General features: G+C 44.6%; 3 protein-coding genes across 9 annotated transcripts in view; 1 reads left to right on the top strand and 2 right to left on the bottom strand.

Moving 5' to 3' along the window:
• The window catches only part of eif4e2 (eukaryotic translation initiation factor 4E family member 2), a 30,653-nt gene extending 26,968 nt beyond the window's left edge, over positions 1-3,685 (top strand). For 3 of the 6 annotated variants that reach the window (XM_031807103.1, XM_020453922.2, XM_031807106.1), the window contains 6 exons: positions 776-910; positions 1,030-1,134; positions 1,585-1,737; positions 1,844-1,980; positions 2,090-2,166; positions 2,390-3,685. In XM_031807103.1, coding sequence (XP_031662963.1) covers positions 776-910; positions 1,030-1,134; positions 1,585-1,737; positions 1,844-1,980; positions 2,090-2,138 — 579 coding nt within the window. In that variant the 3' untranslated portion in view covers positions 2,139-2,166; positions 2,390-3,685. The remainder of the gene's footprint in view (positions 1-775; positions 911-1,029; positions 1,135-1,584; positions 1,738-1,843; positions 1,981-2,089; positions 2,167-2,389) is intronic. The other 3 variants (XM_031807104.1, XM_031807105.1, XM_031807107.1) reach the window with 1 other exon arrangement.
• On the bottom strand, positions 2,872-8,447 carry LOC109865609 (phospholipid scramblase family member 5). 2 transcript variants are annotated; one of them, XM_020453920.2, is made up of 8 exons: positions 8,325-8,446; positions 6,825-7,173; positions 6,593-6,670; positions 6,216-6,408; positions 4,768-4,879; positions 4,474-4,573; positions 4,275-4,333; positions 2,872-4,130 (listed from the first exon to the last, which is right to left on the bottom strand). In XM_020453920.2, exons 2-8 carry the CDS (start codon positions 7,168-7,170, stop codon positions 4,104-4,106), a joined length of 915 nt encoding a protein of 304 aa, XP_020309509.1. In that variant the 5' UTR covers positions 7,171-7,173; positions 8,325-8,446; the 3' UTR covers positions 2,872-4,103. The 2 variants fall into 2 exon arrangements, 1 of the variants encoding a protein (XP_020309509.1); XR_004205836.1 differs by lacking the exon at positions 2,872-4,130 and having other exon boundaries at positions 4,752-4,879; positions 8,325-8,447.
• A 4,742-nt stretch (positions 8,448-13,189) lies between these two features.
• On the bottom strand, positions 13,190-27,247 carry prss56 (serine protease 56). The gene is made up of 14 exons (XM_031806387.1): positions 27,151-27,247; positions 25,205-25,363; positions 24,714-24,968; positions 24,405-24,594; positions 24,130-24,238; positions 23,766-23,922; positions 23,320-23,462; positions 22,137-22,296; positions 21,790-21,978; positions 17,253-17,429; positions 16,748-16,923; positions 15,939-16,479; positions 15,528-15,634; positions 13,190-15,295 (listed from the first exon to the last, which is right to left on the bottom strand). Exons 1-14 carry the CDS (start codon positions 27,245-27,247, stop codon positions 15,122-15,124), a joined length of 2,634 nt encoding a protein of 877 aa, XP_031662247.1. The 3' UTR covers positions 13,190-15,121.
• Positions 27,248-27,926: the final 679 nt, after the last annotated feature.

Below are 27,926 nucleotides of genomic sequence, written 5' to 3' on the forward strand. Positions count from 1 at the left end.
ATCTTTTGACAGCTCTTTGGTCTTGGCCATAGTGGAGTTTGGAGTGTGACTGTTTGAGGTTGTGGACAGGTGTCTTTTATACTGATAACAAGTTCAAACAGGTGCCATTAATACAGGTAACGAGTGGAGGACAGAGGAGCCTCTTAAAGAAGAAGTTACAGGTCTGTGAGAGCCAGAAATCTTGCTTGTTTGTAGGTGACCAAATACTTATTTTCCACCATAATTTGCAAATACATTCATAAAAAATCCTACAATGTGATTTTCAGGATTTTTTTTCTCATTTTGTCTGTCATGGTTGAAGTGTACATATGATGAAAATTACAGGCCTCTCATCTTTTTAAGTGGGAGAACTTGCACAATTGGTGGCTGTCTAAATACTTTTTTGCCCCACTGTATATATATATATTTATATTAAATCCATTCTAAATTCAGGCTCTAACACAACAAAATAGAAGAAGTTAAGGGGTGAATACTTTCTGAAGGCTGTAAGTGTGAATAAGTAGCACAGTGGTCTAAGGCTCTGCATCTCAGTGCAAGAGCGTCTCTACAGTCCATGGTTCGAATCCAGGCTGTATCACATCCGGCCGTGATTGGGAGTCCCATAGAGCGGTGCACAATTGTCCCAGTGTCGTCCAGGTTTGGTCGTGGTAGGCCTTCATTGTAAATAAGAATTTGTTCTTAACTGACTTGCCTAGTTAAATAAAGGAAAAATTAATTTAGGATAAAAATGCCTGCTAAATGACCATATCTTGTCTGTCTCTGCTCTGTTGTTCAGATTGCAGTTCCAGGGGTAGGGGAGCACCCCCTCCAGTATAACTACTCCTTCTGGTACTCCAGACGCACCCCCGGCCGGCCTGCCAGCACCCAGAGCTACGAGTCCAACATCAAACAGATCGGCAGCTTCGCCTCGGTCAGTCCCTATTGGGAACCATTGTTCTTTGCCTTTCACCTTTGCAGTTTCTAGACTCAGCTGATCTAGTTTAGTATATTTCTTGGGTTCTAGACTAAATCTGTCCTCCGGTCCACCAGGTGGAGCAGTTCTGGCGTTTCTACAGTCACATGATCCGCCCGGGCGACCTGACTGGCCACAGCGACTTCCACCTTTTCAAGGAAGGTATCAAACCCATGTGGGAGGTGGGTAGCAAAGATGGTGGATAAATGGAGATAGTTCACTCAGGCCGTTTACCATTGAACATCTTTTTCAGTTTCTGTCTACTTAAGTGGGTGGCTCTCCCATAGACACCAATGCGATAGCAGCTGGGTCTTGTCTACTTTTCATTGGGGGAGTGGGATGTCTCGCTTCCTGTATTCCTGTATTCTTTTGATCTATCCTTACCTTTATGAGCTCACTCAGCTGACCTTAGATCAGTCTTCACCTGTTGATACTGCTATACCATTACCAGGGTTGTATTCATTAGGAAGCAAATAGAAGAAAACAGACGGGATCAGGAAGGGACTGCCTAAACTAATAAGGAATGCTCATTTTCCTTTTCAATTGCAGAACATTTTGTTTCGGTGTGCCCTAATGAATATGACACATTTGTTTCCTGCCTAATGGTCTATCTTCTCTCTGTGTCTCTCTAGGACGATGCTAATAAGCTAGGTGGGAAGTGGATCATCCGGCTGAGGAAGGGCCTGGCGTCTCGTTGCTGGGAGAATCTGATTCTGGCCATGCTGGGGGAACAGTTCATGGTGGGGGGGGAGATCTGTGGCGCTGTGGTGTCTGTACGCTTCCAGGTACACACATACATAGAGCCAGACGTGCAAACACACGCACACACACATTCACTGTTCCAGTGTCTATTGTTGCCAACACCATGCTTCCCTCATGTCTTTCCTCCAGGAGGACATCATCTCCATCTGGAACAAGACAGCCAGTGACCAGGCCACCATTACCCGGATCAGAGACACTCTACGTAGGGTCCTCAACCTACCCCCCAACACCATTATGGAGTACAAGACACACACCGACAGCATCAAGTAAAAACACACACACACACAAACACAGAGCTAATGCCTGAGCTACTAGGCTTTAGCTCAGTAGGCTAACACCGCCTGTGATACCTGGGGGGGTTCTGTCTGTTCTCAGGGCCTGGGAGGACTTCCATGGTCTGGTGAACGCTGTTGGTGGTCGCTAGTCTCTAAAGCTGTGAGTTTCTGCCAAGGGTAGGAGCGGCTATGTCTTAATTCATATTCCTACATGCACACACTGGCTTGCCTCATGTTCTTACTTCTGTTGTGCCTCTGTGCATGGAAATCATGACATTAGTCATGGTCAGTACTATTATTAGTACTGCTGCATTAGTACGCTAGTAGTCAATTATAGGAACTGAGTGTTTCAATAACCTAACTGTCTCTGTTTATGTTTGTCTCTCTCTCATATCTCTAGATTTGTGTGTAGTGTCTTTTGGATGAAATCCGGAGGAATAATACCTTTAAGGATCAGTACTGTTTTACATGGCGACAGCGAGGGAGAGATAGGGAGATAAGGAGAGGGGGGACCGTGGCCTTCCTTTCTATGGCTCATGGAATCTACTGTACGGAACACGGAACCAAGCTGTCGATTGGTTGGAGCTTTTTTATCTGCCTGTCAGTCAGAGATGAATGAAACCTCAGTGGATGTATTTTTTCAAGTGACACTGTCCCTGATCTGCCAACAGAGGGAGACTGTGCGACAAGCATTAGGTGATTTGGCCAATGACTGTTGACGGAATCTTCTAACAGAATATTAAACCAAACCCTTCCCATAAATAGGTATAGGCAGTATATTCATCATTGTGTAGCACAATCACAGTTCCCTCTGGTAGAGTTTTAAATGTACAGCAGAGAAAATGTATCAGTTTTTTTTTTTTACTCTGAAACTTAACAGGGTTGCAGGTGGAAGTTATTTTATTTTAGTGCAGTATTTTAACTACAATGCCTCTAGTCATTTAAACTAGAAATATTATGGCGTACAAAAATATATTTCTAGAAAAAGCTATGTCCTTTTGAGAAAATCTATTTACTTAACGAGAATCGAGAACTTGATTCTTTACCTTTGACCAGAAAGTTTTCAACCCAAAGGATGGGGCCCATCCTAAAGGGGGACCGTGGGTAACGTGAACCGGCCTCTTTAGAATGGAATGCCTAGCTGCCTATATCACTGTGCCTGGCCTCGAGACGGACCCAACCCAGATTAAACATTCAAAATGCCTTTCAAGATCCCACAGTGAAGATGGACATAACAATACAACTTTAACAACAATGTAACAATGTTATCTGTGACAACATAATCTCTCCAGTGTGGAATGGTGGTAGCCTGGGTGTCAGTCTGTTTCTGCTCTCTTGCCAACTCCTCATGCAAAACAGTTTGGCTTGACAATGATCATGGAGTTAGTCAAAATCACCAACAGATCTGGGACCAGGCTAGAATGGTGGCCCTGCTGTGATATTTTCCCTGGGGTAGAAGGAGTCCCTGAACACTGACCTGGAATCAGCTCATCTGACCCCCTCACCATTTAGTGCTACAGAACAGAAACTGGTCCCAGGCCAGAGCTTGGGGCTCCTTCTATCTTCTCCCCCCTGATGAAATACTGCCCAGGATTGGGTGGGTGGTGCTGGAAAAAGGGTGTCTTGTCAAAACGAGGAAAGTACTGTCTGATGGATTATAGCAATAAATGTTGATTATGCATCTGCTGCTAACCAATGGCTTCAGTGTTCTATTCTGTGATGTCACCAGTGGCGTATGTTGGATGAGGAAAACGTATCTTTCCAAACAAAGATAGTTTGAACTGATTGTCAGTCAGTCAAATTGTTGCGATGGGAGCATAAGCCAATGCCAGGTATCTATTAAGATTTATTGGGTGTATCTCTTCTATTAGGACAACTAAATGAGGACTAAATAAAGGAAAGGAGGTCATGCTATGCAGGCTAGTACATCTTTGGTGTCGCTAACATTTGCACCCCTCCCCCAAACAACTGTCCATGTGTTCAATCTCTGATGGTGCTGCGGCGTGGCATCGGGCGAAGCTGTGAAACTCGCCGATGGTCATTTGGCTTCTGCAGTTCTCATGGTCCACTTTTGATTACCTACATTTTCTCATCTCTGATTGTCTGGTGCCGGTTCAGCTCATCTCAAAGAACATATAATTCTAAAGAGAGAGTGAGATAATGAGAGAGAGATGGAAGGGTCAATGTAGAGAGTACAGAGTTTGTGAGTTTCACAATGTATTCATTGATTCCCACAGTATTTTATCTGGGTTTTTTTTTGTGGGAGAGTTTTTCTTCGTGCTTACCAGTAGGAACGTGGCCGCCAGCAGAAGAAGTTTGGTCTGTGATGTCATATCCTGTGGAACTGCAGGATTGAGACATTTTAGGAGGAGAGGGGGTTTTGCAGTGTTCTTGAACAGTAGATACTTCTATTTGTTTTGAAGGTAAAGCTATTAAGTCAAGGTTTAACTATATGGGATCGGGTGTAAACGAAGGATAACTCACTCTCTAACCCAAAGTATTCATGATCCATGTTGCACTCTTCGTTAAACCCAGGCCATTTCTTCCATATGGAGCCAATTTTCTCACCGATGGCTGAGACCGCCTGATGTTTGACAAAGAGATAAAAATGCATACAGTAGAACGGAAGTGATGAAACAGATATTTGAATATGGCATAAATTACCTAATGAAATAATTATTCTAAAATGAATTAAATAATATGATAATCAACCAAATATCCGCCGACCAATCAAAGTCAATCAGATAATGGGTGGTAATGACCTGAAATGATAATGACCTGGAATTCTTGGTTAGAGAGGCATCGGTAGGGGCAGCATGATCCCTGGATTCTTATAGTGGAGGCTCCATCGGAGTCACACACTTCCAGGAGAGGGGTGAACATACTCCATCTGTTAACAGGTACAACTGGTGAACACACACGTCCCTCCATACACACAACCCCTCCTGCACCCACTCACAGACGCTGATAAGAGACCAATCCTGGGTGGTGATTGTTCTTGTTGTTTTGTATTTCCTAGCGTGGGTTGATTGGTTGCATGTTCGGTTGGATGATTAAGGTTTCAGCTGGTCAGTTTTCTATTGCATTGCACCACTGAGACCATTTTCCACTTGGTGTCATAAGGTCTACCGGGGTGACCCCTCCATACTGTAGAATAGAGATACAACACAGATCTAATTTAAACTTCTACTTTGCTCTGAGCTCTGTTAATTAGATACAGTGATTCTGGTGGCCTTGTCTGCAAGCTCTACTAAATGAACACACAAAGGAGACCTCTTCTAGCCCTAGAGAAATACTTGGGAGAGAGAGGGAAAGAGAGGGGTTGGGCATTTCATAGAGAGCGAGGGAAAGAGAGATGGAACGCAAGAGAGAGTTTGGGCATTTCAGAGAGCGAGAGAGAGAAATAGAGGAAACGACGGAGAGGGGGTGGGCATTTGGTCAAAAATAACTAGGCCTACAGTCTTTTCCATTTTTTCCACTAAATTAGCCACTTTTTTGATTGAGTGGTGTGGAAACGGTGATGTAATGAGGGAAAACAAGAGGCGCAGCCGCTGTTTTTCCGAGTAGGAATGTGTCAGAGTGGGCGCAACTGGTCGAAGGAAGTCAGGTGCAGGAGAGCAGAGATGAGTGAACACTTTAATCAGGCAGAGGAAAACAGCCGGACGCAACTGCGTCACAACTCTGGCCCAAGGAAAAAGCGGTAGCGCACAAAATCACACAACATGGTAGAAAATAACAAAACCACGGGTTAACAATACCTGGCGCAAAACCAGCCTGTAGCGTCTCACACATAACGAACAAACAAAACCACACACAGATATGGAGGGAACAGAGGATAATATACACGTATAGTAATGAGGGGATGTAAACCAGGTGTGCTGGAAAACAAGACAAAACAAATGGAAAATTAAATGGAGATGGCCGGTGACGTCGATCGTCGAACACCGCCCGAACAAGGAGTGGGACCGACTTCGGTGGGAGTCGTGACAGAATGAAGCCACATTCCTCCCCACCCAGGACACCAGCAACCCAGGTTATCCATCCAAACAGCTGTGCTATGTGCTAACTCCCCCCAGTTTAGCCTCCCTGGAGACTGGGCGGGTTTCATTCTTTTCGTTGTCCGTTGCACAGCGTTTTGATTCTGGAGTGAGTGGGGGTAGGGATAAATGTGAGAAATATTCTGGGAGAGGAGTAGAGGTTAGAGGTTGATTTCAGAATAGACCTACCGCTGTCGTACGCTCCCTATGAGCTGCCGTTGGGGGGTGTAGACCCTCATTTCCATCAAGCAGCAGCCAAGGCAGCACGCGTCCACCCTGAGGGGTCTTTCAAACAGGAAGACCTGGCGGGCCTGGCGGTCAAAACCTTGTAGGGAGCAGGACCGGGCCGGACCGCAGCACTGCAGACACATACAGGAACTCTCTGAGAAGGAGAAACACAGAGGGCCCAGTTTGAATAATGAAATGGTAACTAGAAAAATGTCCATCCCAGGTGGGCAATAAAATGATATTCTATAGATACTATTCTATGGCCACAGCTCTGTCTGTCTGCAGACACATTCAGGATCTATACGTGTAATGGCTGTATGTTACTGTTAGTATTGTACCTTCTACAGCCACAAAGAGCTGCTCACTGCTGTCCCCGGTGGCAATGCTGTAGGTCCTGCGGGACACACATTGTGGACCTGGAACACAGCAGCATGACATGACCAGGTCAGAGGGACTATCACTAATACACACATCATACCGTGTCTGATAGAATCCATAGGCAAATTGTTAGCAGAAAATCATTCTTTAATCTGATGTAACTGTATATTTCACACATGAAGTTGCACTAACCTTGCAGCTCTGGCCTGGCTGTGATACGTAGTTGGCTGACTGCGTCCAGGAGAGCCAGACCCTCCTGTCCACCCACACCATTCAACCACTGCTCCCCTGCTATCTCTGGCCCTCCAGAAGCCCTGGGCCTCATGTGGCCATTCTCCCCTTTACCCCCCGGACCTAGGCCCTGCTGCTGGTCCTCTGAGCCCAGATCAGATGCCCCGTGGTGGGGTATGGAGCCAGGCAAACCCTGGGGATTGGTGGAGAGCCTCCTTTGACTGTGAAAGGCTCTGAAGAGCCTCTCGATGTGCTTCTCTCTCTCCAGACGGCCGAAGGGAAGGGGCTGGGTGGTCACTGCTGACATAGTCTGGGACAGGATGCAGGAAGTAATGACAGGAAGTACTGTTCAAGGTTGGGGATAATTTCTATATATAAATAGAGGACTCTGCGCACACAGACGCCAAAATGGGACAGATACAAAGTAAAAAAGAGTCCTCTATCATTCTCTATTGGTCAATTACATTTGAATCCCAGTCTATTCTCAATTCAGGATGTACACTGAAATTCCAATTGTCATCAATGCTCTTCAATGAGGCAATATTGGAATTGGGTTTACTTTCAGAATTGACTGGAATTGAGATGGAATTGTCTATCACTCACTTTATCCCAATATTATCCCAATATTAACCCCAATAATCTGCAAATTAGATCAGAACAATCCAAAGGATTAGACCCCAAAATAAACAAAAAAAACAAATGTCTCTAAACATGTGTCTGCCTCCACAGTCAACACATCCCTGGCACTAGGACAATCTCACCTCTCTGAAGACGGAGTGGGGAAGCAACACAGTGGCTCCTGGCTATTTCATATTCACGTCACAGCATCACTGAAACCACTACATCCATCTCCTATTGAAAACCTGTCACAATCTACAATACCTCTGGTTCAGACACACAACTCTATGGTAATATACCACTGTCGATTCATATTTGATGACACTTTAAGTTGCTACTTTACACTTCGTGTTTCTCAAACCTATGTAGTTTACACCGTAGTTACTCAAGTAACGACATTGTATTAAGGTATTGCTTCTGTTGCTACTTGAGTAATTAGTGTAACTACAGAGGTATTAGAGCCATTTAGCATGTATCTAACCCATGTCTGAAACCTACTGCACATAGTCTGACTCCATGGACTCACAGCAAAGTGTAGCACATTGCACAGTTGTTCCTTTAACAGTCGTGGTGACAATCTGTTTGAAAGCCCTGTGTATTCCACTCCAGAAGCAACAAGTGTTCAACACTGTTCAATGGAGTGAGATCAACCTCTGTCTGTCTTTCTCCTCATATGGTAAAAAATAAATACAAAATCCTCCACAACATTACTTTCATGATAAGTTACATAACAGCAAATGTTACATATGTTCCATAACAGCAAATGTACAGTGTTGGTGGTTAACAATTAATAGAGATGGAAGTAAGTATGTTTTTTAAGTATGCCATTTGTCAAGCTCTTACCGTCTAAGGTCCACTCCCTGGTATCTCTTGATTGAAGTAAGTGTCTAGCAGGCAAGCATCTGGTCTCTCTGACTCTGTCTCGCCCCGTCCAGTTTCCATCCCAACCAGCCGGATTTTTCTTTTGTTGGGTCAGAAAGGCACCACTCACCCATGTAATTGAGATCCTGCTTCTGGGAGAGGGGGTGGGTGGTGGGGGTGAGGGGGGCAGGAGAGAATCGGGGGATGGCTGTGTAAGAGAGGGCGTATAGGGAGACACCCCCCATCTCTCTCCATGCCTCCGGAATTTGTACAACCCAAATGTGATTGGATGGCATTTGGTTATGATGAATGGCATTGATCCTTACATGGAGGTTTGGCTGATTTCTAGAAATGATGTTGAATGTGTGAACAAAAAGTTGTTATACCATGACCTTTAATAAGAAAAAGTTCATATTTGAACAAAAAACACTATGTTCAACACACTAGAATTCAAGTAAAATAAAAGTCATTAAGTCAACCATTTTACAAAAAACATGAAGAATGATGGTTGCCTTAAATTAAGTACATATTTATTCAACCAGGTAGGCCAATTGGCAAAAGAGGTATTGTAGCCCAAGAATTAGCTGGTATACTTTGTCGGCTAGCGGGGAGATGGGCCAAGCTCGAGGCTAGCTCAAGGCTAACTGGTGCTTGCTTCGGGACAGAGGCATTAGCCACTCGGTTGCAGCTAGCTGCGATGATCCAGTGTAATGGTCCAGAGCTTGCGGCAGGAATCCGGTGATGTGGTAGAGAAAAGCAGTCCGATATGCTCTGGGTTGATATCGCGCTGTGCACACTGGCAGGAATTGACCAAACTAAGGCTGGCTGGTGTCCGAGCTAAAGGTGAAGACCGCTAGCAGTGACTAACAATGACTAATAGCTAGTTAGCTGGCTAGCTGCTGATGGAGGTTCCGGTAATAAAGTATACAAATAGCAGATCCGTACCACATTGGATGAGGCGGGTTACAGGAAGGTATATTTAGTTCGTAGATGGAAAGTGAGATTAAGATATATACGGAAAAGAAGCAGACTATTTACATGGGACAAGACAAACACATGTCCCGACTGCTGCGCCATCTTGGAATTGTTACCAGTGTGATAAAAATGTTGCATATTACTCCGTGGTAATATCTCTGTTTAAAAACACCTTCAACCATTGCTCTGAATCACACATATCATGCTTCTAGCATATAAGGCATCAGTGCCTATGGTCAAGCCCTCTGTACACAGCACGGGTATCTACTGCCCAAACCCTTCTCATCTCAGTGAATGAGCAAACTCAGACTGCAAAACCTGTGACAGACCCACGTGGTTTAGTTTCAGTCTCAGACCCCCAGTGCATACATAACCATAGATCTTTCAAAGCATTCTCTAGCCACACAAACCGGTGCTAAACCCCATTCATTACATGCCTCCTTGTTTATGTATATGTCATGCCCTTTCATATAGTGTTACCCCAGTAGATTTGCTCCAGTTTCATTCCTAGAGGGATTGTTATTCCCTAAAGGAGGAAGGCACTTCCAATGGTACCCATGAGGAACGACAGCGCCATGGTGATGAAGCACACCCTGTCAATCACCCGTCCAACCAGGAACCACATCTTCTGGCACAAAATAGTAGCCGTGCATCACCCAGGTGGGTGCAACACTTTGGGGAGACTCACACTCTCTAAGTAATTTTGTTGCTGGGCACTCTCAGCGGTATGTTTGTAGGATGCCAAACACTGGCGCACCTCCGGTGAAGCCTAGGCCAGGCTGGCCCCCAATTCTTGGGTCGTACCCCCCTCCAGACCGATATCTAGGGTCAAATGTCAAACAGAGAGCTATAGTGATAAGGAATCAACCGATACATATTGTTTGAAATTTTCTTGCTGCTAAAATGGAACATGTAACATTTTACATGACACTGTCCTTATTAATGTGTAATTATTCCTGTCAGTACAGTGCAACAAGTATTGTAGGTACTCATTGTCAGGGAGGACTGAAACAATCATTCAGGCATGGAATTTGAAGCTTTTTAGCTACTTTGCAACTACTTAGCATGTTAGCTTCCCTTTTCCCTAACCCTGATTGTAACCCTTTTAGCTAACCTTTCCCTTAACCCTAACCTTAACCCTTTAACCTAACTCCTAAACTAAATCCTGACATTAACCTTAACCCCTAACCTAGCTAACATTAGCCAGCTAGCTAATATTAGCCATCTATCTAGAATTTGTAACATATTGTACGTTTTGTAAATTCATAACATATTGTACGTTTGGCAAATTCATAACATAAAATATGAGTTGTAATTAGTAACATATCATATGAATGCCTGATGGACATCCACAAATTAATACATACCATACGGAACGTGTCATATCATACTAAATTGCTTGTCTCCGATTTACGTACAGGATGATATGAAATGCTCTGAGACAAGGTTGGTATTGGGGGTCCATAGAGACACTTTTGCACACGACTCAGTTCATTTCTACGATGGTGTTGACAGACATCACAAAACAGCAGGTACCTGCAAAGACATATTCACCTTTATATTATCAGAAGCCATTGAGACAATACAGGTTCACAATGTCAATAATACTTCCCATAATAACTCATTTAATAGGATCTCGGTGGTTAAATTGGCCTTACTTTCCTATAAGAGCCTGGGAGGTTTCTAGAACCTTCTTGGCTATGAGGATGAGGAAGACAGCCTGGGCCAGGAGGATCATGATGGACACGGTGCACTTCTTTGTTTTTTTAGGGAATATATAGAGGATATATTACACAGTGATTTAAACAACAAATATGAGGAAGACCAAGTTGGTCAACATGATAGACAGCTTACTGATAGGTAAAGGTCTGTGTTTTTGCATTCGTCCACCTGATCTTAATTTCTTTTAAACAGTCCCAGAAAACAGTTTAGGAAAGGAAGGTACTTTAATATTCTGATTTATTCACTTCTTCAATCTCTCCCTGTCAGCCAGGCCAGGGACAATACTCCTAACAAACATGCTAATGTCTCCTTTCAGCATGCTGTCTTGTAAACGGTAATGGACGACCGTGACTGTGTCTATGGATGTCTGTGTTCAGTTCCCAGACCTACAACGTTAACGAGATCGAACTAGTTCTCACAGAGGAGGACAACCAGCTTGTGGAGTGGGTGGTGATCGACCCCGAGGCTTCTACAGGTAGTAACCCGACGCCTTAAATCACTGAAGAGGTTGGGGGGTGTCTTGGCTAAGGGGATGTTTTTCTGATTGGGAGTGTGTATGATGCCCACACCGGAAGAACATGGTGAAGTTCTGCCAGTCGAAGAGGAAGTAGTTGGCGATGATGGAGCGGGCGCTTCGGTAAATGGTATTTTAATTGAAAACAATCACAGGTTAAGATACATAAATGTGAGCCAGAAATGATTTGATTTTGAAATAAAAATAGCTGCATTGGACCTTTCACACTTCCAATAGGTGAACACACTGGATTAGATTTGTCAGCTAAAGCAAAAAATCATTTGGAGACTTTCCCCAATGGTATAGAAATTTACACGGAACTAAAATGATCTATTCATGTATACTGTATCCCCCACCCAAAACAGCTACCCCCCCCATGAAAAGGGCAACACACTGTAGCTCACATGGCTTTTTTCATTCTAAGTATTTGTCTATTTATTCACTTTGAATCGAGCAAAACGTGTCTAATAGCAATATTTCTGAAGCTTCGTTTAACTCATTGTTATTACACAACACGTCTGCCACACTCAGATTATCTAGGCTACTGATCCACGCCTTGACATTCCTCCCAAATACCAACCGAATTTCCTCCAATTAACAGCCATGCTAACAGGAAAATTAGACGCTAACATTCTTACCAGCGTTTATACCTTTATGTGGTGGTACAGAGCTATAGGCCTACAGTATGTTGATACGGCTGTGGCCTATGCTTTGTGCCTGGCCAGGTCTGTTTTAGCTGTCGTATAGTTGAGAGGTGTTCCTGTAAGTAAGCATTTCATTGTACTGCGTACACCTTGTGTATCCTGTGCATATGACAAATAAACCCGATTTGATTTAGGAGCCCCAAACCTCTTTTGCTCTCCCTCTGTGCAGGTTTTTGTTTCAACCCATCAACTAGTTATGGTGTTCACAATAGATTAGTAGTTGAATCTTGAATGGCTCAACATCCATTTTGACTCGAGGCAACGTCCTCACAAAAGCGAGTCTGAGCCATTCCTTTCCCCAACCACCATCATTACCCAAATGTCTCCCATCAGGGTAACATCTAATCTGTAAACAGTTAGTCTGGAAACAGTTAACATTAGTCTTCTGGTCATTCATAAACAATTGCTTGTAGATAGTGTGTATACAGAATCCTCAAATCATCATGTCAGACCTGAAAGACAATCTCAGTTCTATGACCAGTGTCTGGGAATAGGGATAACAGTGAGAGAGAGAGAAAGAGAGGTGAGGAAATAGGAGACTCAGAGTGGAGAGGAGTGGGGTTGATTGTTACCCTAAGACCCAACAGAGCAGCTGCTGTGTTGACGGAAAAGCTAATGTTAATGAGTTGGAGTTCAACAGAGAAGATTGAGGTCAAGGGTCATTACTTATTCCGCTTTAGTGTAGATGGACAAAATAAGTGAGTGTGTTCCCTTTACATAATATAATTCAACCTATTATCTGACCAATAGGACCTTAACGTATATATATATATATATTTTTTTTTTACAAATGAATGAATCTGAGTTGAAATGAGGACAAGGATTCTCTGTGTACTTCACCAGACATAGAATATATAACCAAGCACTACAGATAGAATAATAACAATTTTACTGATATTTTATTAAAAAAATACAAAGCAGTTCTCTTTACAAATAAATATAGCAACGAAAAATAATATACCAATGTACAGTATGAAGGGGCCTACAGTCTGCTTGCTTCACAAGAGGCTCAACCTTTTGCAGAAAAACAGACATTTTGAATAACTTATTTATACAGGCTCATAAATTAGAATGGGTTGCGTCCATAGAGATAGATACATGGATATAACCTGTTTTAGCATGGCCATCGGCATTGAGGGCTTCCACCATTTTAATGGCACAGGTACAAAAATGAGTTCTCTATCTATTTCTATGGCTGTCTCACTGCATTACGCCAGCCATGTAAAAAAAAAAACTCATCTCCATGAATGGTTGCTAGGCAGGATGGTCCAATACATTCAGGGCTGTGTGTACATAGAGGTCAGGCTCTCAGGTGGGTTGACATGTCATATTGTAATGTCACTCTCCTGTCTGTTCTTCAGCGTGGGCCAGCAAAGTCACGCAGTGTGTGTGTGTGCACGCGTGCACTTGCGTCCATTTGCGCGGGGCGATTTCATACGCATTTGGGCACATTGGTACAATACAGGAACGATACATTTTAATTTGAAACGAGTCGGTGCAATTTGGTTTGATTAGGGAAACTAATTGATGCAATTCGGTTCAATGCACTTCTTTGTTGTTGCATTGAACACATTCATTTTCCATTTTTAATTAATAACTGCTGCTGATGGGAGCTCAGAAGCTGGGCCTCTCTGTGCTGGATCTGTCTGAGATGACTTCTCTAAGCTGAGTGGCCCTCAGTGTGTGTGTGTGTCAATGGTGCATAGGCACCTGAGCTGACTGGGCATCTACCACCCCACTATCAGATTAGGAGTGGAGAAATTTATGCTTTTTCTCCCATCACTTTTATCTGACATCACCATCGCCCACTGATTAACTTGTCATTTTTGCAGATTAAACATGTTTCCAGCTAGTACTATGTCAATATTTATCTTTAGAAATTAGCATGGCATTTAGCCAATTTATATAATGCAGCTTTGTATTTTACCCCGTCTCAAAAGGGAATGGTTTAGACCGTTTGGAGTTTTATGAAGAGCTTCTCCATTCCGACCAATGAATCAACGCAACCATGCGCAGCTGGCAAAAATGATTGCTGTCCTTAATGAACATACCCTGTTCCTGTTGAAATTACCAAATACAATGACTGTTTAAAGCAAAACTACCAAAACTATTTCTTATAGTGAACCTGAACAATTAAATGAAATGTGAATGATTGAAAACCCCAAATCAACAGTTGGATGTGAGTTGTATCCATTCCGGTCGGCTACACAACTCGAGTAAAAACCACTTTCTACAGCTCATTTGGTAACAATGACCCGAAATGACCCAAATTACATCTGTTGTCACTCAACTAATAAAGCCTATGATTTGACATTGTGAAAGCCATTACAAGCATCTGAATGCAGATGTACGAACAGCCCATTAGAACAACTAGAGCAACCTCTCGTTGGCCTCCAGCACTGTACGCACAGTTGCTATCTCACACTCATACGCAGTTACGTGATAAAGTCTGATAGGCTACTGAACTAAAGGAGGACGCAGCAATTTTTTCCCCCGGAATAACACTATATAAAGTAAAAAAACAGTTAACTGTCAGTTTGGAACATTTTAAATGGGTTTTCTGACCGATGCATACGTCATTTGGATCAGTTAGGGCTCCCCGCCCACCGATAACATCAGCATCTTAAGCATTTGAACCGGACCTGATGTGCATTGTTGAATTGTTACATTCCTAATGTTTAGGTCTCCTAGAATGCCCAGTGCCTGTCCTCTCGCCTCCCATCTGAATGAGTAGTCGCCAGTTTCTAGGTCCCACGGGGCTCGTTCCCCCTCTCTGGTCTCTGGCACCACAAGCTGACTAGACCATGCCTTCGCTGAGCCACTGAGTCTTTGACGTGTGTTCGTTTTGTTGAAGTTGATACTGTTTACGTTTTGAGAGCGTCCAGAGCCAGAGCAATGATGCGCGGCATGCTACGGTAGAAGGACTCATTCTCCAGACCCACCAGGCTGTAGAAGGTCAGAGGTCGACCCCCCACCACCGCCCTGACCCGAGCCTCGTACAGACCCCGATCGTTCTTAGAGCTCAGGTCCACCAGCAACTGAGGAGGAGGAGGAGGTGGAGTAAGAGAGTGCGAGAGAGAGAGGGACATTGGTCAACAACACAGGACATGATGACAGTAACAAATTACTTGAATGAAGAAAAAGTGTTGGGGAAAAGTCTGATTGGTTTGAGTTGACTTGTCTGACATAATATGCACAATCTCAATATCTACATAATTATATCCCGCAAAAATAGACCTTGTAAATATTGCTGTGCAGAGAAAACCTCACCTCCTGGAAGTTCATGTGGAGGTTCTTGGTGGGGATGCCCAGGATCCACTTGTATGTGTCTCTGATACCACTCACTTGCTGGGTGGACTCTGCTACTCCTGGACAAGCTGTTAAACACCCACAATCTATTATTATGTTGCTAATATTCAATACCGATAATGTTAACATACACACATGCTATGAGTGAGGCTAGAGGTTTCTCCTGACCACGTGACCTGACCAGGAAAAACTCCAAGCCTTATGTTTAGTCTATCTAGGGCCCAGAGTGTTTCCTAGTCATGTCACATGGTCAGAAAAATAAAAAACAAAATCAGGGTCGTAATAACGTGACACTGTTGATTACAGAGCTGTTCCATCTTACCATCACAGACACGTACAGTACAGACATGCAGTACTAGATGCGACACGTACCTTTAACCCCAGGGATCTGCCTCTTGCGGAGACTCCTGCGTCTCCGGTGGTCGAGGGACAGCTGGAGGGAGGGAGAACCAGGAAGTAGAGTCTGTCTGGAGTCAAAGGTCATTGCTATGGGAGACATGGTGCTGCCGATGGTGGACAGAGACGGGAACAGGCGCTGTAAGGTTGTCTGTTCAGTCACAGCTTTGTTAAGCCAATCAGTAGTCTCTATTGAACTGACTGGTGTTGGATCTGAAAATGTGTCCTCTTCAAACGATGTTACACTCATTTCTGCATCTTCTGTCGCCATTTCATTCTGTGTCCCAAATTTCCGGATTTCACTGATGAGGGCTGTGAGCGACTCTGACCCCTGAAGGGGAAATGAGGAGGGCGACTCTTCAGTGGGAACAGCATGAATGTTGGGAGAGTTTTCCTGGAGGAGGTCTGTATTCAGGTGCAAGATTGGAGGAGCAGGTCTGGAGTCCAGTTTGGAGTGTAAGGCTGAGATGATGGTCTGGTACTTCCTCTCTAGCTGATGCAGAGAGGGGTCCTCTGCCTGGAAATGACATCATAAAGAGGGTTAAAAAAGGGTAAAGTAAAGCACAGACTAACATTAACGTACAGCAACAGAATAGCATAGTACACCAGTAAAGCAAACTGTAGTGTTGATATAGCTACTGAATATAAAGAAAGAGTACAACACAGTCTCATATAAGCCAGTGGTCAACATGGGAGAGGATCATAAAAACAGTTCCCAAGATAAACAAAGTGACTGAAAATTACCTTTACAAAGTGTTGGAAGAGTTGAGTTCACTATGGCCTACCTGAAGGAAAAGGCTCTCTTCTTGGCTCAGGGGTTTGGAGCCGTGTGTCTGTGTGTCCAACTCCACAGCGATGCCCCTGAGGTAGTTCTCCCAGTCAGCCACCAGGGGGCCTACCTTCTGGAACAACCTAGGACCAGTTTCCTCTGACCCTGACCGGACAGCACCCCATACCTGTTCTTTAATAAATAATACCCCTGTTACACACATACAATGGCCATGTGACACACACTTCTGGATGCATAATATAATACATACATAGTAATGCTATTTATTGAAAGTATTAATACCTATAGGAAAAAAGCAAAGGTAGGCTGTGTGGGTAAGATTGTGTTTTTGGACATGGTTTTGAGGAGGAATGGGGTTGTTGTGGGGGTAGCAGGGGCTTACAGTATTGTGCTGTGGAGGTAGGGGATAAGATGAATGCCTTTGTGATTAACAGAACAGGGAGGAATGGAGAGTACGAGGGGGCTAGAAAGGGTACAGTAGTGGGCTGCCTGTGTTGTACCTGTTCCCTGTGGGATCTCCCTCCTCTCCCTCTCCTTGGCGGTGAAGGCTGTACTGTAGATGTGTTCCACCAGTTGAGGCAGGGTCTGGGTGAAGAAGGTCAGGTCTACCTTGTCTCTGATATAGTCCTCTGCTCTCTGGAGCAAGTCCAGCAGGGTCTGCAGGAACGAACGCAACTCTGAAGAGAGGAGAAATCAAGGATACATTATATAAAGAGCAGAGAGAGACTTGATTCATCTGAGTAATCATTACAATATCCAATATCCATCTTCACTACAACAATAGTATCACCATTATTGCTTTATACAATAGTCTTCAAGCTGTTCTTGCCCACGGACCCCATCCCAGGCAAACTGGCAACCCACCATCATACGTTAGCAAAAAAAATACATCTCGTCTTCTCAGGTGAACGAGGAGCAACATTTACAAATGAATAGATTTTTTAAAGATTTTGACATCCCAACATTACAGTTGGAAGAGGAAGAGTAAACTCTAACATACCTTTCTAGATAATAGGCTAACTCTAAATTGTATCGCTAAGAGCAGCTGTTAACAAAGGTTAGCCACAGGGTTGGGGACAATTCCATTTAAATTCCAGTCAATTCAGGATGTATACTGAAATGCTAATGATTTTCAAAGCTTTTCAGCACACTGGTAGCCTATTCGCGGGTGCTTTTCAAAGCCTTATATCAGAAACTATTTTCTACATTGTAGAATAATAGTGAAGACATCAAAACTATTGAATAACACACATGGAATTATGTAGTTACCAAAAAAAGTGTTATATTTGAGATTCTTCAAAGTAGCCACCCTTTGCCTTGATGACAGCTTTGCACACACTTGGCATTCTCTCAACTAGCTTCATGGAGGTGGTCACCTGGAATGCTATTCACATAACAGGTGTGTCTTGTTAAAAGTTCATCTGTGGAATTTCTTTCCTTCTTAATGTGTTTGAGCCAGTCAGTTGTGTTGTGACAAGGTAGGGGTGGCATACAGTAGATAGCCCTATTTGGTGAAATACCAAGTCCATATTATGGCAACAACAGGTCATATAGGCAAAGAGAAACGACAGTCCATCATTACTTTAAGACATGGAGGTCAGTCAATGCGGAAACGTTCAAGAACTTTGAAAGTTTCTTCAAATGCAGTCGCAAAAACCCTCAAGCGCTACGATGAAACTGGCTCTCATGAGGACCGCCACAGGAAAGAAAGACCCAGAGTTACCTCTGCTGCAGAGGATAAGTTCATTAGAGTTACCAGCCTCAGAAATTGCAGCCCAAATAAGTGCGTCAAAGAGTTCAAGTAACAGACAGACCACATCAACTGTTCAGAAGAGACCGCTGCAAAGAAACCGCAACTAAAGGAGTAAGGATAATAATAATAATGAGAAGGAGACTTGCTTGGGCCAAGAAACCCGAGCAATGGACATTAGACCGGTGGAATTCTGTCCTTTGGTCTGATGAGTCCAAATTTGAGATTTGGTTCGGTCGAGTCTGTGAGACACAGTGTAGGTGACCAGATGATCTCCGCATGTGTGGTTCCCACCGTGAAGCATGGAAGAGGAGGTGTGATGGTGCTTTGCTGGTGACACTGTCAGTGATTTATTTAGAATTCAAGGCACACTTAACCAGCATGGCTACCACAGCATTCTGCAGCGATACGTCATCCCATATGGTTTGCGCTTAGTGGGAGTATAATTTGTTTTTCAACAAGACAATGACCCAAAACACCTCCAGGTTGGGTAAGGGCTATTAGACCAAGAAGGAGAGTGATGCATCAGATGACCTGGCCTCCACAATCACGTGACCACAACCCAATTGAGATGGTTTGGGATGAGTTTGACAGCAGAGTAAAGAAAAAGCAGCCAACAAGTGCTCAGCATATGTGGGAAGTCCTTCAAGACTGTTGGAAAAGCATTACAGGTGAAGCTGGTTGAGAGAATGCCTAGGGTGCAAAGGGTGGCTACTTTGAAGAATCTCAAATTTAAACACTTTTTTGGTTACTACATGATTCCTTATGTGTAATTTCATAGTTTTGATGTCTTCACTTTTATTCTACAATGTATAAATTAGTAAAAATAAAGAAAAACTCGAATGAGTAGGTGTGTCCAAACATGACTGGTACTGCACATACAGTGCATTCGGAAAGTATTCAGACCAGTTTCCTTTTTCCACATTTTGTTACGTTACAGCTTAATTCTAAAATGGATTTAAAAAATAAATACCCACAATACCGAAAAGCGAAAACAGGTTTCTAGATTTCTTTGCAAATTGATAACAAAAAACAGAAATACCTTATTTACATCAGTATTCAGACCCTTTGCTATGAGACTCGAAATTGAGCTCAGGTGCATCCTGTTTCCATTGATCATCCTTGAAGTTTCTACAACTTGATTGGAGTCCACTTGTGGAAAATTCAATTGATTGGGTATGATTTGGAAAGGCACACACCTGTCTATAGAAGGTCCCACAATTGGACAGTGCATGTCAGTGCAAAAACCAAGCCATGAGTTTGAAGGAATTTTCCGTAGAGATCGAAGGACAGGATTGTATTGAGGCACAGATCTGGGGAAAGGTACCAAAAAATGTCTGCAGCATTGAAGGTCCGCAAGAACAGTGGCCTCCATCATTCTTAAATGGAAGAAGTTTGGCACCACCAAGAATCCTCCTAGAGCTGGTCACCTGGCCAAACTCAGCAATTGGGGGAGAAGGGCCTTGGTCAGGGAGGTGACCAGGAACCCGATTCTCACTGACAAAGCTACAAAGTTCCTCTATGGGGGATGGGAGAACCTTCCAGAAGGACAACCATCTCCACAGCATTCCACCAATCAGGCCTCTATGGTAGAGTGGCCAGACTCTCTACCACAGTCAAGGGGTCTGAATAATTTCCGAATGCACTGTATACACACAGTACCGTGCAAAAGTTTTAGGCAGGTGTGGGAAAAATGCTGTAAAGTAAGAATGATTTCAAAAATAGACATGGTAATAGATTATATTGATCAATGAACTAAATGCAAAGTGATTGAACAGAAGAAAACTCGAAATCAAATCCATATTGTGTGACCACCCTTGGCCTTCAAAACAGCATCAATTCCTCTAGGTACACTTGCAGAAAGTCAGGGATTTTGTCGGCATATAGTCAGGTGTATGATTAAACAATTATACCAAACAGGTCCTAATGATCATCAATTCAATATGTAAGTTGAAACACAATCATTAACTGAAACAGAAACAGCTGTGTAGGAGGAATAAACTGGGTGATGAACAGCCAAACTCAGCTAACAAGGTGAGGTTGCTGAAGACAGTTTACTGTCAAAAGTCATACACCATGGCAGCAACAAGACACAAGGGAGATATACTGCATCGGCAAGGTCTCTCCCAGGCAGACAGGGGTTTCCAGATGTGCTGTCCAAGCTCTTTTGAAGAAGCACAAAGAAACAGGCAACGTTGGGGACCGTAGACACAGAGGTCGGCCAAGGAAACAGATGGCAGATGAGACACATCATGTTTACTTCTCTTCACAACCGGAAGATGTCCAGCAGTGCCATCAGCTCAGAATTGGAAGAAAACAGTGGGACCCTGGTGCATCCATCTACTGTCCGGAGAAGTCTGGTCAGAAGTGGCCTCCATGGAAGACTTGCGGCCAAAAAGCCTCCGACGTGGAAACAAGGCCAAGCGACTCAACTATGCACGAAAACACAGGAACTGGGGTGCAGAGAAATGGCAGCAGGTGCTCTGGACTGAGGAGTCCAATATTTGGCTGTAGCAGAAGGCAGTTTGTTCACCGAAGGGCTGGAGAGGGGTACACGAATGAGTGTCTGCAGGCAGCAGTGAAGCATGGGGGAGGTTCCTTGCAAGTTTGGGGCTGCATTTCTGCAAATGGAGTTGGGGTTTTGGTCAGAATTAAGAAATTATCATCCATTCAATGCTGAGACGTACAGGCAGATAATTATCCATCATTATCCATCATGCAATACCATCAGGGAGGCATCTGATTGGCCCCAAATGTATTCTGCAGCATGACAACAACCCCAAACATACAGCGAAAGTCATTAAGAACCATCTTCAGCGTGAAGAAGAACAAGGAGTCCTGGAAGTGATGGTATGGCCCCCACAGAGCCCTGATCTCAACATCATCAATCTGTCTGGGATTACATGGAGAGAGAAGCACCTGAGGCTGCCTAAATCCACACTACCTGCAGAGTACCTTCAAAAACTGTACCTAGAAGAATTGATGCTGGTTTGAAGGCAAAGGGTGGTCACACCAAATATTGATTTGATATTTTTTGATAAATATAATCTATTAACATCTATTTTTGAAAGCATTCTTACTTCACAGCATTTTTTCCACACCTGCCTAAAACTTTTACACAGTACTGTGTATATATACACATACACAGATCCCCAGTTGAATAACCCTGCAATATAGGGGTTGGTTCATTTTTAATGCACTAAACGTAGGGCAGTTGAGAGTTCATGGTCCTCGTGCTCACTTCACAGCAAAAAAATGGCCGTGAATGTTACAAGTCAAACACTTACGACACTTCTTGAAGCGGCTGCGACATTTCTCCTCTACGAGGCGGTTGCAGGCAGCGGTCCCCTGGCTGGGGGGGCAGGTCTGGGCGTAGAAGCGACACAGAGAGACAAACTCCGAACTCTGCTGCTCCTCCGACAGCTCCGATGTCTTCAGCAACTCAGGGCACGTCGGCTCCCGACTCCCAAAGGACTCTGGGTAAACCAGGGAGTGAATGTTAGAATGCTAGTTCAGTACTGTATCATGATTCACATCAGGGTATGTAATATGTTTTAAATGTTTCACTTCAAAAGCTTTAGAACCAATAATGTAAATGCGTGGCAAATAATAGTGGCTTCAAAAAATGAGTTACTCTGTATCTCAGCGAGTATCCAATCGGAGAAGGCGCTGACCCGTGTGTAGACCCCAGGTTTCCCCTTTTCCCCACAGCCGTCTCCCCAGGACGTGATGCCGTGCAGCTGGAAGCGACCTGATATACGGTCCTGGTAGATCAGAGGGCCTCCAGAATCCCCCTACAGGACACATACAGTATTACAGCTATGAAGTACTTTGCTATGAACTCATAAATATGCCATTCAGCAGGCATTTTAATCCAAAGCAATTTAAGGCGTCCGCATGCTTCCCAGACAAAACAGTTCGGAAGAGTTTGTGCATATATTATGACGATATTTTGTGATGATTTTGTTTGTTTTGGACTTTTCCAGCTGTTCGAGCACACAACATTTATTTTTGGAGGCAAGCCGGAGACAGTAGCCGAAGTATACGCCCCTTCGTCAGTGATTTGTCAACAGTAGGGATTCTTCAATAAGTCTTTGTCATTATTCAATGAGAGACACCTCGTTCAGTAGCCGAAGTCTACACCCCTTCATCAGTGATTTGTCAACAGTAGGGATTCTTCAATCAAGTCTTTGTCATTATTCAATGAGAGACACCTCGTTCAGTAGCCGAAGTCTACGCCCCTTCATCGGTGATTTGTCAACAGTAGGGATTCTTCAATAAGTCTTTCTCATTATTCAATGAGAGACACCTCGTTCAGTAGCCGAAGTCTACGCCCCTTCATCGGTGATTTGTCAACAGTAGGGATTCTTCAATCAAGTCTTTGTCATTATTCAATGAGAGACACCTCGTTTTCATGCACATTTTTTATTTTGCACCAAAAATCTTAGTTAGATGTAAAATTGCACAACCCAGATCTCCTCGGTAAAAATGAATGTCAGATTTCTTAGAAAATACACTTCCTGAAAATAGAATTTAAGGGAGTATGCGAGCCCACTCGTTTGGTTCATGCTGACACCTTAACAGTCATGCATGTGGTGTATACATATTTTATGTATGGGTGGCCCCGGGAATCGAACCCACTATCCTGTCATTGTAAGCGCTATGCTCTCTACCAACTGAACACCAGAGGACCTCACTCATCACAATATAAATGCACAGGAGCAAAGCTCTGGATTACATTTTGAATACATTTAAACAAATGACCTGGGAATGACATTATCTTAATCTCAGTCCATTGACTTGGCAGTACCACCCACCTGGCAGGAGTCGATGCCCCCAGAGAGGTACCCGGCACACAGCATGGTGTTGGTGACCAGCTCCTTGCCCAGGGAGCTCTTGCAGGTGCTCTGGGGCAGCAGAGGAACCTTAGCCTCCATCACCACGTCAGCTGAAGGACCATCTGAGGTGATAGACAGGAAGTAGTTTAATGAGTACATATCATACTGTGTGTGATGGCTTCAAACAACGTTCAATTTAGTCAATTCCTTATGTCAATGCATTTGCTTTTCTATACAAGGTCTATATGAGGTCTATAACCTGGCCCAAAAATTTTACTTGAGAAACTGACAACTTTGTAACACATGAAATATAGTGTATTGTAGCTCACATTTACTTATCCAGAGTGACTTACAGTTAGTGCATAGCGCCACACGTCCTTGGTGAATGAATCATATATTAATGATGGTTAAAATAATAGAAGTACCTTCGTAGAGGGAGCCCCAGCCGGCCACCAGACAGGGGCTGCCAGTAGGCGGTTCCAGACCTGATGGCAGACACACAGGGGTCACGCGGTCCGACAGGACCACCGGAGATGTCAGCTCCACCAGCGCTATGTCGTTGTTAAACGTCTTGGGGTTGAACTGCACAGAGAGGGAGGGAGGATTGATTAAGTTGATTGACCGACGTGTTTGACTGATTTAGCAGTTAATTGATTCATTCAATTGCATTGCTCTAGCCGGGAACATGTGACCTTCAGAGAACAGACTGTGCTGCAACACTCAAACTGTAGTATAGACGCAGCTCTGAAGGCAGGATGCACAGTAAGAAAACATGTATGAGAAACACACCTTGGGATGGGAGATGATGCGGTTGACCTTGAGCACCTGCTCGTCAGGGTCGGTCTTGGTGATATCAAACTCTCCCACCACAGCCGTCCAGTAGCTATCACTGCGGCTGCTACAGTAGAGAAACACAGAGAGAGAGCGGAATAAGGTCAATTATGCTGAACTTTTTACTCTGAGGGAAAACATTCAGAGAGACAAAATTAGAAGTGTCACACTCTCTCGGTTTAACACCCAGTACCAAACAACCAGTACAAAAGGACCCACACTTACACACTTACCCAGCGAAGCAGTGAGCGGCGGTCACCACCCAGGAGCTGTCCACCAGCACCCCTCCACACATCAGCCCTCCGTCCAGCTGCAGGTTGACCAGCCAGGGCCAGCTGCCAGGGAGGGCCGGGGAACCCCCCACAATACGGGAGCGGGGCTGGGTCACGTTCTGCACCGCCGACAGCCTCTGGCCACACACTGCTGCTGGGAAAGAGAGGGGGGGGAAACACTTATTTTTCATTTTACATTGCAAAACATTTTGGTGTGCCCTAATGAATAACAACCAAATATCGTGCAAATTGTGTGTGTTGCTCACCCACCCTGTGTGCGTGTCTGTGTGGCAGGCTCCAGGTTCTGCATGGTGTTCAGGAGGCTACACTGGAGCACGCGGGCACTGCAGCTCTCGCCCATGATCCTCACACAAGCCTCCTTCTCCTTTTCGCCCGGCAGGCACCGCCGGCGGTAATACCCACATGCCTGGCTCAGCGCCCAGCTCCGCTCGCCCTCCTCCGGAACTTTCTGAGCCTTGGTAATGACGTCACAGCTGGGCTCAGCCAATGTGCCATCCAAAGAGGCTGTAAAGAGGAAGAGGTAGTAGAGATGAGGCCACGATTATAACCACAATGATTAAATGGCACCATGTACGAACACTTATTCTCATCTTGTGTGATTGTTATGAACTTCTTTAACAAAAATTCTGTTTCCACTTACACAAAATCAGTACAACAAGACATTAAAACACTCTTAAGACCTAGCCTCATGTTGTCACATGGGTGATGGGGAGAGATAAAAGCTATGGATGTTTCCTTACAGCAGGGTGCGGAGCGCTGTCCGCAGTCCTGAAAGAGACAGGGTACACAGTCTCTACAGACTGCCTCGGCCTGACTCCGCTCCGACGTCGCCAGCTCCAGAGCCGACAGAGCACTGGTCAACGCCGCCTCCAGAACCACAGTACCCCGGTCCGATAGAGCTACAGAGAGAGAGCGAGACAAGAGAAGAGAGATGGAGTGAGAAAGGGATATGTCAACTTGAAGAACAGTATGACCAACAGCAAACGGTCAGTGCAGAAATGAACAGTAGAAAGTCAGCCATGTGACTCTCAGCACTAGGGCACATAAATGCAAATCTTTACACTACTCAGAACAGTTGAGACTGCATTTACATGGTCTTGTACTGTTAGAGCATTGTGACAGGTTTGTACTCTCGGAGGAGATATAATTATAAGAAGCACAATCGGAGGACATGCACACGACTGACACATTCCTTAAGTGTGGGAAAGTCGCAGTAGTTGACCGCACTCTGTTTGTGCTTGTAAAAGCGAGTACAGTGAGTGTTTATGTGTGTGTGTGTGTCACTGTGTGGAGCCCCATTTTTCTCATGATGCTCTTGAGCCCTTTGGCAGCGCGATAGGGGAGCGAGCTCACGCACAAACACGCTGGCGAGGGCTGTGCGGACGCACTTCAATTGTGCCGCCGCCCCCGCGCCCCTCCCCTGTGCGCTCCACATCACAGGGCAGGCCGCTAGCAAACAACGACAATGCTGATTAGAAGACTTAATTAGATGGCAGAGACGGCCCGAAGCATGGAGGAAAGGGGACACGGGCTGGCAGGACAGGGGCGGCAGAAACCCTGCACTCTTGGAACCCTTGGTTCAAACCGCTACGCCATCATCATCACTTTGCTGTACTCAGCCTCCAAAGAGATCTGGGGATCTTTACTCTTAGGATTCATGCCGATCAGGGTAACTGCTGTAACAGCCCTGAGAAAGCTCAGGGAAGTGAGCAAGGTTACCAATCCATTCCTTTTATAAGGAGGTACGGTAAGCGATTGTACTCACCAAGATGAGATTTGGCTGGACATGTGCAAGGTCCATTTGACTGTGATACAACAATAAACCCCTAATTCACTCACCGGTATGTAGATGTCAAGATGACCTCTGCAGTGAGCAGGATTAGAGAAGCCTGCTCCGACAAACTGTTTGATCTATCCTATGCTTACTCTGCTATCAAATGCTTACTGGTCCCGGTAATTGTAAAGTGTCTGCTAAATGGCATATGCTATTTATTATTTTAAAACACCGACACCAAATGACTTACTGCTGTCACTAATGTCTGGAACATGTCACTATGTAATACAGCAGTGTGTGTTCACTGTGTGAACCCAGTTCACCAATCTGCATCGGTTAGGCTTTTGACCTCAGAGAAATTGCTGCACAGGCCTATAGTTTATCGTGCCTTCACAAGAACAGAGAGAATTTCCGATCAAAACACTAAATAGAATAGATCACCCTCGCACTACCAGGAAAGTCTCGCTTTACTTCAAGTGACAAGCTCAAGATCAGACAGATAAAGGCCAGCTCCTCTGAACTGTGGCAACAGTAGACTTGGATCGTGCTGCAGACTCAATGTGCAGAGTGTGAATGACAAATCTCTCATCTCTACCACAGCATATATACAGTACATGTACTCTCTACATCAGTGTTTCCCAAAATGTGTCCAGCTGATTGAAATGATCAGAGCATGAGGATGAGTTGGTTATTTGAATCAGCTGTGTAGTGCTAGGGCGAAAGCCAAACCGTGCACCCAGGGGGGACCCTAGGACTGTGTTTAGGAAATCCCGGTCTAGATCATCCACACTAGGTGACATATTATTCAGTGAATAGCCAAGCAGTTGAGATGAGAAACGTAACCCTCGCAGTGTGCAAAGGTATGACACAAAGAGACACGGTTTAAAATGACACACAGACCAGGCCTTTTACCTTTCAGAGCACTCTGAGGCATCCTGTACACCTCTCTCCCGGCTGGCGCTCCAAGGCAGCAGTCCATCGCCATCAGCAGCAGTGACACCAGCAACATGCCGTCAGATCATCAGATCACAACTCAGCAGTGAAAAAAAAAAAAAATCACAACAAAAAACTCAGAGAAGAAGAAATGTAGTAGTAGTAGTAGTAGTAAACGTCTCTGTCCAGCAGCACCAGCTATTGTCTTGAGACTTGTCTCTATCGTGTCTGTCTCTCTGCACTCTCCCACACACACTGTGCTGCCGCGGGGCATCTGTCTGCAAGTTTCCTTAGAGGAACAATAGGAAGGAGTAGAGTGGTCTGCGGTATATATAGAGTCCCTCGGGAAACACCAGAGAGGTGGAGGAGGGGCGAGAGTGAGGGAGGGGGAGGGAGGAGAGATGCTCCCATGGCCAATGCACAAACAGCTGAATTCATTAAAACTGTGACAGCAAATCTGAGTACAACTTGCCAAGGCTGGAAATTACAAAGAGGTTTGGTTCTGTGAAAAGGGGGGAGAGGGAGCCAGGAGAGAGGGGGTGGAGTGATGGGGCTTGGAGGCAAGGAGGGGGGGGGGGTGTTTGAATTCATTAACATTGGAGGGAGAGAGTTAGTTGTGGAGCTATGGCTGTGTGAGAGAGTTAATGTTGTGAAAGGGCCGAGCAAAGCGGGGTATCAGTGACAGAGAGATAGGGAAGACAGGGAGACGGGGACGGAGAGATGAGAGGAAGAAAGAGAGAGAGAGAACATGGACA

Source organism: Oncorhynchus kisutch, linkage group LG27 (genome assembly GCF_002021735.2).
Source record: "Oncorhynchus kisutch isolate 150728-3 linkage group LG27, Okis_V2, whole genome shotgun sequence".
Classification (NCBI taxonomy): domain Eukaryota; kingdom Metazoa; phylum Chordata; class Actinopteri; order Salmoniformes; family Salmonidae; genus Oncorhynchus; species Oncorhynchus kisutch.

Bases quoted from the DNA above. Each gene is read 5' to 3' on its own strand.
- LOC109865609 (XM_020453920.2), bottom strand. From the start codon at position 7,170: ATGTCAGCAGTGACCACCCAGCCCCTTCCCTTCGGCCGTCTGGAGAGA. The intron at 4,880-6,215 runs GTAGGTCTATTC...ACCTGTTAACAG, and splicing joins ATAGGGAGCGTACGACAGCG to ATGGAGTATGTTCACCCCTC. The intron at 4,574-4,767 runs GTCATTATCATT...GTCAAACATCAG, and splicing joins TCTCTAACCAAGAATTCCAG to GCGGTCTCAGCCATCGGTGA.
- prss56 (XM_031806387.1), bottom strand. From the start codon at position 27,247: ATGTTGCTGGTGTCACTGCTGCTGATGGCGATGGACTGCTGCCTTGGA. The intron at 25,364-27,150 runs GTAAAAGGCCTG...CTCTCTCTGTAG, and splicing joins GCCTCAGAGTGCTCTGAAAG to CTCTATCGGACCGGGGTACT. The intron at 24,239-24,404 runs GTAAGTGTGTAA...TCTCTACTGTAG, and splicing joins GCCGCTCACTGCTTCGCTGG to CAGCCGCAGTGATAGCTACT.